General features: G+C 55.6%; 7 protein-coding genes; 3 read left to right on the top strand and 4 right to left on the bottom strand.

Moving 5' to 3' along the window:
- Positions 1-2,272: 2,272 nt before the first annotated feature.
- Positions 2,273-2,521, bottom strand: CHC_T00001521001 (hypothetical protein). The gene has a single exon (XM_005712353.1). It carries the CDS (start codon positions 2,519-2,521, stop codon positions 2,273-2,275), a length of 249 nt encoding a protein of 82 aa, XP_005712410.1.
- A 1,321-nt stretch (positions 2,522-3,842) lies between these two features.
- On the bottom strand, positions 3,843-4,835 carry CHC_T00001522001 (hypothetical protein). The gene has a single exon (XM_005712354.1). It carries the CDS (start codon positions 4,833-4,835, stop codon positions 3,843-3,845), a length of 993 nt encoding a protein of 330 aa, XP_005712411.1.
- Positions 4,836-4,947: 112 nt separating this feature from the next.
- Positions 4,948-7,300, bottom strand: CHC_T00001523001 (hypothetical protein). XM_005712355.1 is given in 2 exon segments: positions 4,948-6,622; positions 6,623-7,300. 1 exon segment carries the CDS (start codon positions 7,298-7,300, stop codon positions 6,623-6,625), a length of 678 nt encoding a protein of 225 aa, XP_005712412.1. The 3' UTR covers positions 4,948-6,622.
- A 1,083-nt stretch (positions 7,301-8,383) lies between these two features.
- Positions 8,384-10,500, bottom strand: CHC_T00010187001 (Heat Shock Protein 70, HSP70). XM_005712356.1 is given in 2 exon segments: positions 8,384-8,529; positions 8,530-10,500. 1 exon segment carries the CDS (start codon positions 10,498-10,500, stop codon positions 8,530-8,532), a length of 1,971 nt encoding a protein of 656 aa, XP_005712413.1. The 3' UTR covers positions 8,384-8,529.
- Positions 10,124-10,372, top strand: CHC_T00001525001 (hypothetical protein). The gene has a single exon (XM_005712357.1). It carries the CDS (start codon positions 10,124-10,126, stop codon positions 10,370-10,372), a length of 249 nt encoding a protein of 82 aa, XP_005712414.1.
- CHC_T00001526001 (hypothetical protein) lies at positions 10,406-10,450 on the top strand. The gene has a single exon (XM_005712358.1). It carries the CDS (start codon positions 10,406-10,408, stop codon positions 10,448-10,450), a length of 45 nt encoding a protein of 14 aa, XP_005712415.1.
- Positions 10,466-10,645, top strand: CHC_T00001527001 (hypothetical protein). The gene has a single exon (XM_005712359.1). The coding sequence runs from the start codon at positions 10,466-10,468 to the stop codon at positions 10,643-10,645; it is 180 nt and encodes a 59-aa protein (XP_005712416.1).
- Positions 10,646-12,141: the final 1,496 nt, after the last annotated feature.

Raw genomic sequence — 12,141 nt, forward strand, 5'->3', positions numbered from 1 at the left:
CCCCCCTCCCGCCCCCCCCCCCCCCTCCCCCCCCTCCGCGCGGGGGGGGGGGAGGGAAGTGGTGAAGTGAGGCGGACCAACAGGATTCAAGGGGAGTTGTCGCGAATGGGGGTGAGGAGGGGCCTAGGCCTGTGAGTGCGTTGGGAGGTAGAATGAGTTTCGAGGGAGGGATGGCCGCATGAGGGAAGGGCTTGCGATTTTTGTTCTATTTGAAAACGGAGCGGATGGCCAATGAAGAGCCCACTCGCGCCTCAAAGTCGTGTTGTTGGTCTAGAGTCTAATTACTGTACACCCAGGTACAGTACCAAGGGTACCGTAATTAGTCCCACTCAGGCTGTTCAGTGGACATTGTACAGTAGATCGGAACACACAGAGTGTCACTATTTTTGTACTGACAACTTCGCACTAATGCGTGTCCCCCCCTCCCCCCTTTTTCTTCTATACGCTTCAATGCATCTGAAGAATATAACGTTCAGCGTTGTTACTGTAAGGACAGCGACATTTTGTGTAGTATTGGGACCTTGTCGACTTTAAAAACTTTTTGCTACCGCTGGTATCTATCCCATTGCTTTAGGAGTGAGGCAGGCTTTAGTAGTGTTCAGGAAGATCATCTGTTTCCCTTTGGTTTCTGCTCCGTACAAATAATCATTGCTACTCTCTTTCAGGCAAACGTGGAATTTCTTTCTTCCATTTCTGCCCAATTCCATCTGCGACCGGTCCTCTTGTGTCATAAAACTACGCTCCACCCACAGTTTAGCGATATATGCGGCTGATATTGGTTTAAGAAAACAGTGACTATTGTATTCACTCATAGTGCAAGTCTGCATTTAACCATTACACCGCTTACGCGTACACACCATTCTAAATCTTCACAACAGTACCATAGTCCTTTCCCATTTTTGGAGATTCTAAAACCGGCGGATATATGGCGACTGCTTTGTAGTGTGCAGTTTAGCGTCGTCGGGCGAAGCTTGCTACTCTATAACCGTCCATATGCATATTTTGATGTGTTGGGAGATCGAAAGGACGTGCTCCAGGCGTCGTCTTCCCAATTCATCTGAATCGGGTTTCGTATTTGTCCCGGTTGACACATCAAGCGCTATACTGTATTCTCTTCTTCTCTCTTTTTTTCTTCCAAAGAGCAGAGCTCTTAGCAGATGCAGTTTTTATTGGTGAGCCTGAAAACTTTTTAGAGACTTGTGCAGGTCCTTTGTGAATCGCGAGCGCAGGTTCGCATGTGTTTGGTATGCACGACGACGGATCAGAGCAGGTCTGGCCGGAGGGGGTAGCAACGTGTACATCAGTAACACAAATCTCAACTTTGTCTCCAGGCGCTTTACCTGTACAGTACCCTTGGTACAGTATTAGTCACACTGACAGCATTTTGGTAGTGTCACTATTTAGGGGCTGAGACTAATTACGGTACCAGCGTGTACCTCTGTTCTACAGTATTTCGACACTTGCCCTTTAAACTTGACCTCCATCCAAGACAAATCACTCCCACCACTTTCGAGCGTCGACAGAGCAAGACATGACGCCCTGCCCCACACATCCTCTTCCGCCATTTCCACAAGGCGACCATTGCGAGTCCTCTGCCGCCTCCGTGCTCTGCTGACGCCACGCCAAAAGATGCAGCACCGCCCCAACCACCGTCCTTCCTGCCGCCACATCGCCCTCCTGCTCTTCGCCGTCCCGCTCGTCCTTCTTCTCGTCCTCCATCTCTTCGCCGACGCGCACCCGTCGCACCCGCACACCGCCACCACGCCCGCGCTCCTGCACGCGCTCCGCGCGCGCGCTGCCAAGTACGCCGTTCTCTCCGAGGCCGTCGTGTACGACCGGTACGCCCGCGTGTACTCGCGCAAGGTGCAGTTCCCGGACGGGAAGCAGTTCGAATTCGACGTGTGGGGGCGCGTGTGGAAGAATGACTCGTTCGCAGTCGTCACGGTCGTCCCCTTTGACCGCGCGACACGCACCTTCACCCTGGTGCGCGAGTACAACATTGCGCACGCAAAGTTTGCCTATGTCTTCCCGACGGGCCAGATGGAGAGGGCAAAGCACGCTAGCAATGAGGTTGCCGCAGCGGCTGAGCTGGAGGAGGAGGCCCAGCTGAGATGTAGGCACTGGATTAATTTGTTGGGGGCTGAGGGGAGCGGCGCCCCGCAGGATAAGTATCAGAGGGAGGAAGTCTTTTATTACCTTTGCACGGATGCTGAGCATGTCGAGGACGCGGCGGTGGGCGATGAGGAGGAGGATATGGATGTCGTGCATGGCGTCACCCCGCTCCAGTTGAGGGAGCTTGTTCAGGCGGGAGCCATGCAGAGCAATCAGATCGCCGCTTCGTTGCTCGCGCTTGATAAGCTCCGGAGCTTGCATCTGCTTCCCTATTCTGCGTGAGGATTGCACTGCGCTTGAAATACTGCTCGTACAGTTTCCTGCCACAACTCAAAAGTTGATCCGCATAGGATGAACACTGCTGCGCCACTCTCATTGGAATTGGTTGCATTCCGGGGCACAACACCATAGCGCTTGCCGCAGCGTCGTCTTACTCTCCAACGCACGAGGCGCTTGTCGAGTTCGCATGTCGATCGGCGAGGATCGAATAATGCTGAACCTGCCGGCCAGGCAGAGCACCTGGTGACGCATCTAAATATATAAACTAACTGTGTTACGGTGATACGGTAGATGTCAAAATAGAAATTTGGGAAACGAGTCGTGGACGTGGGCACTTGGCCGTAATTCATCATCGACCTTGGCGGTTCTTGTCCACGCGGCCCTGAGCACTCTACGCGCTCGAGGCGTCACCCTCAGCCGCCTCGCTCGTCTCAATGGACAAACTCCTACTGTCCTCCCTGTCGAGCATCGCGGCCATCTCCGACCACCTCTCCCAAATGCAGACTTCCACCCGCAGCGCCTCCGAATGTGCGCATTCCGCGCGCGCGCTGCTGCCGCACTCAAGCGCTCTCTGCGCGCGGCGCATGCAGCGCAGCGAGGCGCTTCTGACGCACTTCCGCCAGTCGCACGCGGACCTGCAAGCCTGCCTCTCCGCCTTCCACAACGCTTTGCGCGCCGTCGCGGCGCATCCGTCGCGTATCAAGGCGCGCTGGGATCGCCTGCCGGACGAGTGGTGGAGAGAACGAGCGGCCCGCTCGGCGGATCTGGTCGACGGCGTGCGCGCGCAAGCGAGCGTGGTCGGTGGGGTCGGGGGCTATGCTGAGGCCGTGGATGGGATCATGGAGGGAGTGCGCGAGACGGTGGAGAAGTGGGGCGAGCTTTTGAGATACGTGGAGGAATGGGCACCCGTAGCTAGGGCAGTCGCAGAGGGGCTGGGGGAGGAGGGAAGCTTGTTGCCGGCGTGAGCGCTTGCATTCGATGCAGAATGCACTCGGGGGAGTGGGTTGTTTGCAAACTCTGAAGCCCTGTATGCATTGTCTACATGGGATTCTCTGGGGTACGTAGCCACCTGCTGCGCAATATGTTCCCGGGAGCTTTTCGCAGCTGTTCCCCTCTTCGCTCTTCGGATGTGGCGATGGTGCACGGCGCTAGGACCAAAGACGCGGTGATAAGAGACTTCAGGAAGATGAAAGATCGTTGTATGGTTTGTACTACAAACTTTGTAGTGGGCAAGAGGTGCAATAGCGAGATATAATTTCCCAATTATAAATATGTGGCAAAATATCTTAACACTCGACACCTCCTTTCATAGAGCTTGCCAACGTGGACTTTTCCATTGCGTTTCTTCTCATTCTCCTTCCGGTCCTCCTTGCCCCGCTTCCACCGCCTCCTCTCGTATACAAGGCGACCCCAGTCCCCCTCGCTCCGGTCATGGAGTTTTTCTCGCCCTGTCAGCTATCAGATACGGGCACGTTGGTCACCTCCCCCGGCGAAATTGAGCACCTCTCTCTCGAAAACGTCTCTATCCTCACCCACGACAAGCGCCCCACCACCTTCACCGCCGGCCTGATAACCGTCACCACGCACCGCGTTGTGTGGGTTGACAGAGCGCGCCGCTCCGCCGTCGCCGCGCATCTCCAGCATCTCCCGTCCAACGCCGTAGAAACCAAGGCCTCCGTCTTTTCGACCACGCGCGCGACGCTCCGCTTCGGTCTCGGCGTGCAAATTCTCTTCCTCAACCGCTCGCGCGCCCGCGACTTGGAAGCGTTTACGCAGGGCGTGCGAAACGCCGTGCGAAACGCAGAATGGGTACGTATTGCAAGGGATAAGCAACGCGAAGAGGCGAAGAAGATCCAGCAGGGCCAGTACGTATCGAGACGCCTGGGCGTGGTCGGCGTGCAAGACAAGGTCGTCAAGCACAACAGGGACCAGGAGCGCGTGATCAGTTCGGGCTTTGGAAGCCTCGACCATCTGCGCAATGAGGCGGCCGATTTGATGGAGGTGGCGAGGCACTTTCGCACGGCTAATGCCAAGGCCCAGCGGGGTGAAGAAGAGAATGAGTTGCTGAGCATGATGGCAGAAATGGGAATCGAATCACCCGTGACGAAGGAGAGCACAGGAGGGAACGTGAGGACGTACCGCGAGCAGCTCGCGCGACAACTGGCGGGCTTTCTACGGAAACCTATCCTAAACCTGGGGGGCATCATGACCCTGACGGATGCGTACTGCCTGGTGATGCGGAATCGCGCGAGCACGGAGCTTGTGTCGCCGGAGGACTTCCGGATTGCGTGTGGCTTTTTCAAGCGGCTGGGGCTGGCAATTGAGGAGGTGCGGCTGGAAAGCGGTGTTGCAGCACTGAAACTGGATGCGTCAAGGGATACTAGTGGGGCGGTGGCGCTGAGGGAGTTGGCCGAGGAGAGACGGAGCGTGACACCGATCGACATTGTCAGGATTAGGCACGTGCCGATACAGAGGGCAACGTCAATGCTCGAGGACGCAGAAAAGGCGGGTTTCTTGGCGAGGGACTCCACGACGGAGGGTCTAAGATTCTTTCCGAATTTGTTCGACTCGTTTACTTTGAAGACGATAGAAAGTGTGAAATAATGCCCTAACTTGTGCGGGAGATTTGGTGACAGAATTAATCCTTTACCCCTGCGCCTTGTCATTGCACATTGCGGGGCTCAACACTGACGCTCGTGTATCATCGCTGGGTCGTCGAGGCATGATAGGACGGCCGGCGTCTAGTGCGACGACTCGTGTGGCCGCAATGAGGAGGGGGAGGGGTTACGTCTCGGTTACGCGCTCGGTTCTTCAAAGTTAGGTTCGATCATCCAGTACACGATGAGACCGACGGCGACGCCCCATCGGGCGGCGGCGCCGGCTTCTGGGATGCCGACTTTTTGACTGAGGGATTGGCCGGTGCGCAGAATGGCGGGGGTGTTCATTTGCGTCAGGTTGAGCTTGCGAACAAAGGCGGTGACGGCCGACATGGCGGGTTTGAGTGAAGGAGGCGAAGGTTGCGGTCGGGGGGTGCGTGATGTGACTGACACAGGCGGGGGGAGGGGGAGGAGGGAAGAATCGTGTGGGGTGGTGGGGCGTTGATAGTTTTTGTTGTTATCATGGACGGGGCTGATAGCTCGTTTGCTGCGGAGTATTTTACTGCGGTGATGAATGCTCCAAAAATGACAAATTTGCGGGAGAGAATTTCCGTGACCCAGAGCTCACGCTACGCGCCTTTCTTCCTTCAAGGCATCGAATACGGTGCATCAAAGATATCAATTACTGCGCTTTCCTTCCAGGTCTCTCAGATCAACGCGGGATACGCTTCCGTGTTGTCTTCTTGCTACTTGCATGGTAGAAACCGATGGAACCGTGCTATGATCGGAGTACAAGGAAACGACCATTCGTAACAGTGCTTTAAAAACCCATTCGCCTTGCAAAAGCTCACAACCTCTGCTTGCCGCGAGTCTACGCACACCGTCACTTCCTGCACCATGCAGTTCTCCTGCAGATGCTTGCACACAAATGACACCAACATCCTCCCCAGCCCCTGTCTGCGAAACCGATAGGCCACCCCAACGATCAGAATCTCCGCCCTTCTCGGCGGGATTAACCTGTCGTCAAGCATCACAGCCACTAGCCCCGCCATCTTGCGCGTCACCCGGTCGAAAGCAAGGAAAACTTTGCCGCAACATTCATCGCTTGTCTGTTGGATTTTCCTTAATGCTGATCGGCGTAGCGTTTGCTCGAGGGTTTTTTCTTCAGCTAGTGAGAAGGGTCGCTGTCCCGCTGCAATCGCCCTGTGCATGAATTCTTTCACGCACAGTCCTATTTCACTCTGTACAGTTTCTTCGATGTGGCAGACGTATACTTCGGAGAACGACGTGATGAAGAATTGAGATGCCTGCACGGAGGAGGCCGAAGGCGCGGTATTCATTTGCATGGGGGTGCTCTGACCGCCAAGAGAAGCCATTCATACTTATGCGAAGTCGCTGCCTTTTAAGTCCCCTTATATGCTCAGTGCCGTACATGTGCACAAGGCTTGGCGTACCTCGTGCCCAATAATACTCCACCAGTCACTCTGCTCTTTCAAACATATCGACGCCGCCAGCAGGTGAAACTGTGGAAGGCAATAGATTCGCTTAGTTTCGCAAAGACCGGGCGCTGGCCAGCTCAATCGGTGCAATGTTGAAAACCCCCACTACAATGGGCTTATGCTTTACAAGTGCAACTAGTGACCTGCAATTCCGCGTCCGCCCCCAGTCTCAGCCTGAACACCCTGTGCCACGACTTCAGTCACAGGCGGGGCCCCAGCTCTACCCGGCTGCTTCTGCCACCAACCGCTCCCCTCCACGTTCATAACGAATTTGACAACCGACGGCTTCGCCCACTTGCGCGGTCCCTGCAAAACAAAGCCTAGCTTGCTGTACGTATTCATAGCGGCATCGACGCTACTCAAAGTGTGAAGGTAAACGCTGCTGACGGCAAACTCGTCAACCGCTTCCCTGATTGCGTGAGCCACCAGCGCCTTGCAGACGCCCTTCCGCCTCCAGTCACGCGCCGTGGAAATGCGGGTCAGCTCCACAGTTTCGTTGCTCGCATCCTCGTCGGAGCGCGCCATGGCAAGCATGCCGACCAGGTCGTTATTCGGGCTCAGCGCCAGAAAGAAGCGACCGCCACCAGGTGCGTTGACCAGCGATGGAATGTCGCGCAGTGTCGTAGCGGCGCTCGGAATGAAGCCGGAGATCATGTCGCGTTCGACGGAGTCTTGCGATGCCGAGATGTTGTCTGTCATGCCGGTGACGAAGAGGTTGATCACTTGGTCGCCGTAGGTGGGAGAGTAGTCGATTACCCGCAAGGGGCTTGGCGATAGAGCCGGGCTCGACGGGAGAGCGTCGACGGTAGCCATAGTAGACCAGCAAGTGGCAGCGCGATGCGAGTTGTATGGACGGAAGCAAGGACACCAAGGTTTGTCCTTATATCACATGCTGACGCGAGTGTTTAGGTAAAGCAGGGCAGTGCCAGAAAACAGTTCTCGCACAAAGTACAGGAACCAGATTTGTGCAAGAGACGGAATTCGTGCACGCTTTTTGATGATGCTGCTTGCTAGCTCTCCCCGCTCTTGGAGCTGGCCAACCGTTTACTCTTAAACATCCAAAACATGCACATTGGGAGATTGCACATTGGCTTTGAAGTGCGCTGCTCCTCCCATTGTGCGGTTTGCAGCCATGTACAGTTACATACGACGAACTTTTATTGGAGGAGACACTCGAGGAGAATTCAATTGAAAGCGCGGAAGCGATCGACTGCGTTTGTCCTCTTACTGTTCAAGCTAAGATACTGGCACCATTATGGAGAACGACTTGTGCATGGCAGAGGGTCTTCGAGTTTCTTGCATTATCAACATTCTTAGAGTCCAACACTGCAGACATTTGATTCTAGCTGTCTCGCAGTCACCCCAACATTTACCGTAAAACGCCACTGCCGATGTGGAGAGAGGTGTAGTCGGCAATCGAGGACGATTGCGACCTTGCGAGAGACATGCACACACGGACGTCCGGAAGGGAATGGTGAGTGCACAAGAAAAATAAACACCTTGCAAGCAATGAAGTGATGAAAATCATCCACACAACAACATGCTTTGTTCCTGGTTTCCACTCTCCAGAAGATGCATGACGACCGCTCAAATGCTGTTGTCAATCGGACAGATCTCAACCACCGACCTGCTCGTTAAGTTACTGCTTTTTCCACTGGAGCACAGAAGCCCACCTTGTCGCAGGTACTAAACACCGTGCCGAAAGGAGAAACGCGAGAAACGCGCACATAGGGAGAGATAATAAGGGCTAGCGTGCTCAAGCCTGATCTATCATACCCAGTGGGATTTATACTGCGGAAGCCCACTGCCAGGTGCTCTATTCGCATGCACATTTAGATCAAGTGGTAGAGTGACGACGGGGATCTCAGAACGAGAAAAGGTGATTCAAAAAGTTTCTGCAAAAAGTTACACTGTTTACGTTGATGAAAGTGAACGTTTCGCACGTTCCTTCGGATACAAGGGTTGAAGACATCCAGCTTCTAAGCTCTATTTCCACAGGCGGAGCGTCAAAAATATTCGCGTGTTAAGTTCGGAAAACTCTATTAGTCTACTTCGGAAATTTCGACATCTTCACCGCCCGAGGCAGTCGGTGCAGCGCCAGCGGCTCCACCCATGTTGGGCATGCCACCTGGCATTCCGGCGCCATCGCCGCTCTGGTACATCTTCGTGATGATGGGGGTTGCGACAGATTCGACGGATTTTTGTTTCTGCTCATATTCCTCCTTCTCGGCAGTCTCATTCTCCTCCATCCATGCGAGGACCTCTGCGACCTTGTCTTCAATGGCCTTCTTGTCGTCGTCGGAAATCTTCTCCTTAACCTTATCCTCAGAGATGGTGTTCCGGAGAGTATAGCAGTAGTTCTCAAGAGCGTTACGTGCCTCAATTTTCTCCTTGGCAGCATCGTCCTCAGCCTTGTATTTCTCGGCATCCTGAACCATTTTCTCAATGTCCTCCTTTGTGAGACGACCCTTGTCATTAGTAATGGTGATCTTATTCTTCTTACCGGTGCTCTTATCTTCAGCACCAACGTTGAGAATACCGTTGGCGTCGATATCGAAGGTAACCTCAATCTGGGGCACACCACGCGGGGCTGGGGGGATTCCCGAAAGCTCGAACTTGCCAAGGATGTTATTGTCCTTCGTGCGAGTACGCTCACCCTCGAAGACCTGAATGAGCACACCAGGCTGGTTGTCAGCGTACGTAGAGAAGATCTGCTGCTTCTTGGTCGGGATAGTAGTGTTTCTCTTGATGAGGACGGTCATAACGCCACCAGCGGTCTCGATACCAAGAGAGAGCGGGGTGACATCAAGCAGGAGCAAATCCTGAGTCTTCTCAGAAGTATCACCGGCGAGGATGGCAGCCTGGACGGCGGCACCATAAGCAACAGCTTCATCCGGGTTGATGTTCTTGCAGAGTTCCTTGCCGTTGAAGAAGTCAATGAGGAGACCCTGGACCTTAGGGATACGGGTGGAACCACCAACGAGGACGATGTCATCAACATCAGCCTTGGGGATCTTTGAGTCGCGGAGAACCTTCTCAACCGGCTCCAAGGTACCACGGAAAAGGTCCATGCAGAGCTCTTCGAACTTGGCACGCGTGAGTGAGGAGTAGAAGTCAACACCTTCGAAAAGCGAGTCAATCTCGATGGTAGCCTGAGTGGCGGCGGACAGCTGACGCTTCGCACGCTCGCACTGAGTGCGAAGACGACGGAGGGAACGGGGATTGCCAGAAATGTCCTTCTTGTTCTTCCTCTTGAACTCGTTCATAAAGTGGTTGACCATACGGTTATCGAAATCTTCACCACCGAGATGAGTGTCACCAGCAGTGGCCTTCACCTCGAAGATACCATCCTCAATAGTGAGGAGGGAGACATCGAAGGTTCCACCACCAAGATCGAAGATGAGAACGTTCCTCTCCTTGGCGGTCTGGCCTCCAGCCTTGCGGTCCAAACCGTAGGCGATGGCGGCGGCGGTGGGCTCATTGATAATACGAGAGACGTTGAGACCGGCAATGGTACCGGCATCCTTGGTAGCCAGCCTCTGCGAGTCGTTGAAGTAGGCGGGGACAGTGATAACGGCTGTCTTGATCTCCTTGCCCAAGTAGGACTCGGCAACATCCTTCATCTTGCCCAAAATCATGGCGGAGATTTCTTCAGGGCTGAACTCCTTCTTTTCGCCCTTGTACAGGACCCTGGCGAACGGCTTGTCACCGTCCTTGTTGATAACTTCATACGAGAAATGCTTCATGTCCGACTGGACGGAAGAGTCAGAAAAGCGGCGGCCGATAAGCCTCTTGGCGTCGAAGACGGTGTTGGTCGGGTTGATTGCGACCTGGTTCTTGGCGGCGTCGCCGATAAGACGCTCAGAGTCAGTGAAGGCGACATAGGAGGGAGTGGTGCGGTTACCCTGGTCGTTGGCGATGATCTCGACGCGATCGTTCTGCCAGACGCCGACGCAAGAGTAGGTCGTGCCCAAGTCGATGCCGATAGACGGCCCTCCGACAGCGTTAGACATAGCGGCGAAAGGTGCGGAGCGCAGTTGTGTTAGAGTTGCGAGTGGTAGTAGTCAACGGTGGTCAACTAAGAGGTGGTTAATTAGCAAGGTAATGGGAATTGGTGGCGGCGTGGGGGGGAGGGGGTCGACGGCGGCGGAAGCTTAAGTAGACGGAATGCGAAGAATTGGAGGGGATGCGCAGAAGCGTCTAGAGCGCGGGTTGGTATGAGCGGCGAGCGATGGAAGTCTCTCGAACAGTGTGATCCGGGGCGTCTGGCGGGGTATAAGCGCGGGCCGCGGCGGTTGGGGACAGCCTGGCCGGGCTTACATTGCCGGCGGCCGGTTCTAGACTCTTCGCGGTCGTCGCCCGCCGGCAACGGCCGTGCAAGCGCTTGCTGCGTCCCGATTGGCCGCGCCCGCCACGTGGCGCGCCCCCATTGGATGTGCTCCCCGCCTCACCCGCCAACCACACGCGCACAACGCCACCACGAGCATAATAATATTATAAAACGGGCGAGGAAGTATAGCATATTATGCTATACTTCCTCGCCCGTTTTCTTGACACGAAACTTGCACACGTGGTCGAGTTTTACCCAACGGCCCTCGCTGGGCGTCGTAACGGACCCCCCCCCGCCCACCTCTGAAAGCCGACACGCGCTGTCGTCTGCCCGGCCACCGCCCGTCTCGAAAGCTCGTCTCGGAAGCTTCGCGGCGTTTCGAGCACCTTCCGCGCCGCTCCGCATCAGTCTCTCCGCGTTAGGAACGGCCCTCAGGGCCGTTCAGGGCCCAAGTCCGCAAAACCGTACTACTGTACAATACGTGCCGTGCGCTTCTGATAAACTACTCGCAGCTCGCACGCAACCCGCCGAATTGCGAACATATACATGCACACATGGGCTGTCCATGCTGTCTTAAAGGAGACCCAGAGGGCCCTCCTTTAAGACAGCATGGACGGGCTCTTTCTTTATTTACAACAGAGCTAAGAACCCTTGACACTCTGTCAACCGGCAGCATCCGCTAACCGAACAGCTGCGCCAACCGAACAGCTGTGTCGAGCGAGGAGGCGCGAGAGCGTGCGCGAGGCGCACGGCGCGTCGAACGTGTTGTCCTCGATGCACGAGGAGGCTACCTCTTTCCCGGGTTCGCACCAGGCGGCGACAGCCGGCAGCCCGCAGGCCACCCCTGCGCTCTCCCTGCGCTCTCCCTGCGCTCTCCCTGCGCTCTCCCTGCGCTCTCCCTGCGCTCTCCCTGCGCTCTCCCTGCGCTCTCCCTGCGCTCTCCCTGCGCTCCCCCTGCCTCCCCGCGCCGCTTCGGCACGCGCTCCCATCCGTCCATCGCAGCAACGGCTCAAAGTGCCGCATGTTTCGAAGTATGACTTTGCCAGGAGCTGGTGTGCGGACGAGTGGCGCGCGTGGTAGTCAACACACGCGGCGACATGGACAGGGTTGAGTCAGCACCGGTGCCGGGATGTCAGGAAGTTTCAGCCGTATCTGATTTTCATTGGTGGACGCCGACGTCTAAATATCACTAAAATCTATCCCGCATCTCACACCACCAGCTGCACCTTCCAACTCTCGGCACCCACCTCTGTTGATTGCCTTGCATCAATTCGCTCTCGCCTATAAAGCTATTCCCCCTCCCCCCCCCCCCCCCCCCCCCCCC

The sequence above is a fragment of the Chondrus crispus genome, genomic scaffold, assembly GCF_000350225.1.
Source record: "Chondrus crispus Stackhouse genomic scaffold, scaffold_101, whole genome shotgun sequence".
In the NCBI taxonomy this organism is placed as follows: Eukaryota; Rhodophyta; class Florideophyceae; order Gigartinales; family Gigartinaceae; genus Chondrus; species Chondrus crispus.